The sequence below is a fragment of the Photinus pyralis genome, unplaced genomic scaffold (assembly GCF_008802855.1).
Source record: "Photinus pyralis isolate 1611_PpyrPB1 unplaced genomic scaffold, Ppyr1.3 Ppyr1.4_LG1, whole genome shotgun sequence".
In the NCBI taxonomy this organism is placed as follows: Eukaryota; Metazoa; Arthropoda; class Insecta; order Coleoptera; family Lampyridae; genus Photinus; species Photinus pyralis.
The window spans coordinates 38,232,014-38,235,580 of record NW_022170249.1 but is presented as its reverse complement, the minus strand read 5'-3'; the positions used below and the strand labels follow the sequence as shown (position 1 = coordinate 38,235,580).

Genomic DNA, 3,567 nt, shown 5'->3' with positions numbered 1-3,567 from the left:
GAAGCAAAAGTTACAAACACTGGACTGACACAGGTATATATATCTTGGAGATCTGGTGGGGAAGACGATTAGGAGGGGCGAAATTAAGTGGAAATATCTGGGGGAAATCTTATTTACTGGTTTGGGCAGATTATTTCCTCACCCTTAATTTCGTTTCCTCACAGCTTTACATAGAAGAATGTGATCAGCAGAAGCGCCCCGAAAAGTACAAAATTAAGAAGAGTACTTACACAAAAGTGTTTGTAACAGAGTTTAATCTCTCGTTTGGTCAGCCAAAAAGTGACACCTGCAGCCAGGGCCGGTTTTGTCACTAGGCGCTAGCCTAGGGCCCCAACTTTAAAGGGGCCCCATAAAATGCAAAAAATTTAAATATAAACAGATAAATGTAAATTCTTTTTATTTATATTTAATTTTAAAATATGAATGAATGTAAAAATCAAATTAGGAAGAGCGCCTCGATTTGGTAAAGGGTAAATGCTTCCGGCGCGTTCCGGCTCAATGACATCGCTGGCAAGTGCAACGTCGTACCTCGTAAGGCTCGTACGTTGCAACGAAACGAAGTGTGATTGTGGGAAGGAGGGCAAGTAGCTGATAGTGCAATTCGTCAATGAGCCGCTGCTGCACGCGTTCGCGTGAAATACATTATACATAAAGTTAAAGTAAAGCCTATATTAATTTATACTGAGTTTTTCACAGTGCTGGAACTTCGAAAGTGCAATTTATTTTATTAAATAAACATTCAAGGGTAAGTAGGAAGTACGAAAGGGGAAGCACAAATTACCTACTTTTAACACGAATTGACGAATATTAGTAAAAGAAAAAGATTGAATCTTACAATATTCATTAACTGTCACGGTCACCTGATCTGTTGGGTTATTTTTAGTTTAACTTTAAATGTTGTTTTAGTGTCGGCAGTATGAAAAGGTCATATGAATCTGGATCTGCCAAACGAAAAAAGCAAAAAGAACGCATTGTGGAACAGGAGGCTCTTAGAAATTCAATGGCGTCATTTTTATCTAACTCCTCTGCTATGACGAGAAATCTCGACCCACCATCTAGTACAAGTATATGTATTCCTGTTCCGCAAAGGCAAAGGCAAAGTACTTCAGAATGTGGAAACCGAAACACTAAAGATGAAGACGACGACGACATTATCGCGAATACCTTGCATCAAGAAACTTCAAATTCACGTCATCATGAGGATACGGGCGATACGGATACGGGGATAATTGTGAACGACTTGAAGCTTGACGATACTAGCCTCCAGTTAGGGGATATTGCGAAGTGGCCAACAGACATTTCAGAAAAACTTATTGGTGAAATCTTGGATAGTGTTCCTAAAAATTTTGGAAAAATTGAAAATTTAAAATCATCCTACGTCGATAAGGAAAAAGTATATACCAGAACTTTTCAAGAGTCAAACTTTTACACCATCAAATCAAATGGGATTAAGGAAAAACGTGAGTGGTTGATATTTTCAGACACTAGTAAATCGGTGTATTGTTTTGTTTGCAAACTTTTTTCACGTTCACGTGTTTCTTCCAAAATGATCGTAGGGTGCAATGACTGGAAAAATATTTGTAGAATATTAACTGATCACGAACGTTCCCAGGAGCACGTTAAATCTATGTGTTGTTACAATAAACGACGTTTATCGTCAGGCCGAATTGATGCTGAGCTGTGTAAACAGTTGAAGTCTGAAGAAAATTATTGGCGAGAAGTTTTAAAAAGAGTCGTTGCTACAGTTAAACTGTTGGGTTCGCTTGGATTGGCATTTCGGGGCACTAATGACACCGTAGGGTCCCAAAATAAAGGCAACTTTTTGACATGTTTGGAATATTTGAGTCAGTTTGATAATTTTTTAAAATCGCATTTAGAAAAATACGGAAATTGCGGTAAAGGGAGTGTTAATTATCTATCCCATAGTATCTGTGACGAATTTATTAATTTAATGGCTAAAAAAACATTAGACGTAATCTTGGATGACATTAGAAACGCGATGTATTTCTCACTTAGCGTAGATTCTACACCTGATATATCTCACGTAGATCAATTGGTTTTAATCATCAGATATTTAAACCAACACGGCGAGATAAAAGAAAGATTTTTGGGATTCATACCCATAGAAGCACATAACGCAGAACATTTGGAAAATGTAATTTTAGGTGCTTTTAAAGAGTTTTCACTAGATATTACCAAATGTAGGGGGCAAAGTTATGATAATGCGGCAAACATGTCAGGGGTGTACTCTGGCTTGCAGTCCCGAATTAAAAAACATAGCCCCACTGCATTTTATGTTCCTTGTACAAGCCATTCGTTAAATTTAGTGGGAAATAACGCAGCAGAATCTTGTTTTGATGCTGTGAATTTTTTTTCTTTTTGTCAAAATCTATTTACTTTTTTTTCGGCGTCAACTCGCCGATGGAATGTATTAAAGAACATTCTCCCAAAAGATGGTGTAACCCTAAAAAAAGTGTGCGATACAAGATGGTCAGCTAGGGCCGATGCTATATTGGCTCTTAAAAAGGGCTACAAAGAAATACAGCAAGCTTTAATGAAAATGTATCAGTCTGAAGACGAAAAGCCTGTAGCGCGCACTGAAATAAAAGGGTTAATCAAACATTTTGAAAAATATGAAACGGCCTTATTAACAACTTTATGGTATAAAATATTAGTGAGGTTAAATTATACAAGTAAAGCACTCCAAGATCCAAAAATTAATTTGTTAAATGGCGAAAACTTATTAAAATCTTTAAAGCAGTTTATAATAGATGTTCGGGATAATTTCATACAAATTGAAGATGAAGCTAAGGTGTTGACTGACTCATGTGTGTTTAATGACGAAAGAGTCCGTCAAAAAACAAGAAAATTGCAAAGTGACGAGACATCAACTAATGAAGTATTTTTGAGAGGTCGCAAAAAGTTTATTACACAAACGGTTTATGTTATTTGTGACAATATAATTAGTGAACTAGACAGAAGGAGCCAAGTTTATACCGATATTTTAAAAAATTTTAAAATATTTTTTGATACTAACTTGACAGATATAGAAGTTAATCTTTCTATTAGTAAAATAAAAGAGGTATATAAAGATGATATTAATGTCGATTACTTTCAAGAGGAAATGTTACATTTTTTAAATTATGCGAAAGAAGAAAATATTACGGATCCGTTTGCTATGTACAAGCATATTAACGATGGTCTAAGATCCACGTTTCCAAACGTAGAAACAATTTTAAAAATATTTTTGACATTGCCGGTTAGTAATGCTTCTGGAGAGCGTGCCTTTTCAGTTTTGAAAAGGATCAAAAATTATTTAAGGAATAGTTTGCTACAAGATAAAACTACTAATCTTTCAATGCTTTTTATCGAATCGGATGTGGTAAGCAGCATACCTTTCGATGACATTATTGATATCTTTTCAAAACAAAAAACCAGAAAAAAGAATTTTTAATGTGTTCTTTTTCTTTTTTCTAGTAGGATTTCTATATTTTTAAGAATCTGCGTGATACACATCGGTTACTGTATCATGTATGTTTTGTTTGTTAGAAACTTGTTTAAAAATAA

General features: G+C 35.1%; 1 protein-coding gene across 1 annotated transcript; it reads left to right on the top strand.

Annotated features, from left to right (window-relative positions):
* The first annotated feature begins 323 nt into the window (after nucleotides 1-323).
* On the top strand, nucleotides 324-3,567 carry LOC116160625 (zinc finger MYM-type protein 1-like). Its single transcript, XM_031473871.1, has 2 exons — nucleotides 324-745; nucleotides 907-3,567. Exon 2 carries the CDS (start codon nucleotides 917-919, stop codon nucleotides 3,452-3,454), a length of 2,538 nt encoding a protein of 845 aa, XP_031329731.1. The 5' UTR covers nucleotides 324-745; nucleotides 907-916; the 3' UTR covers nucleotides 3,455-3,567.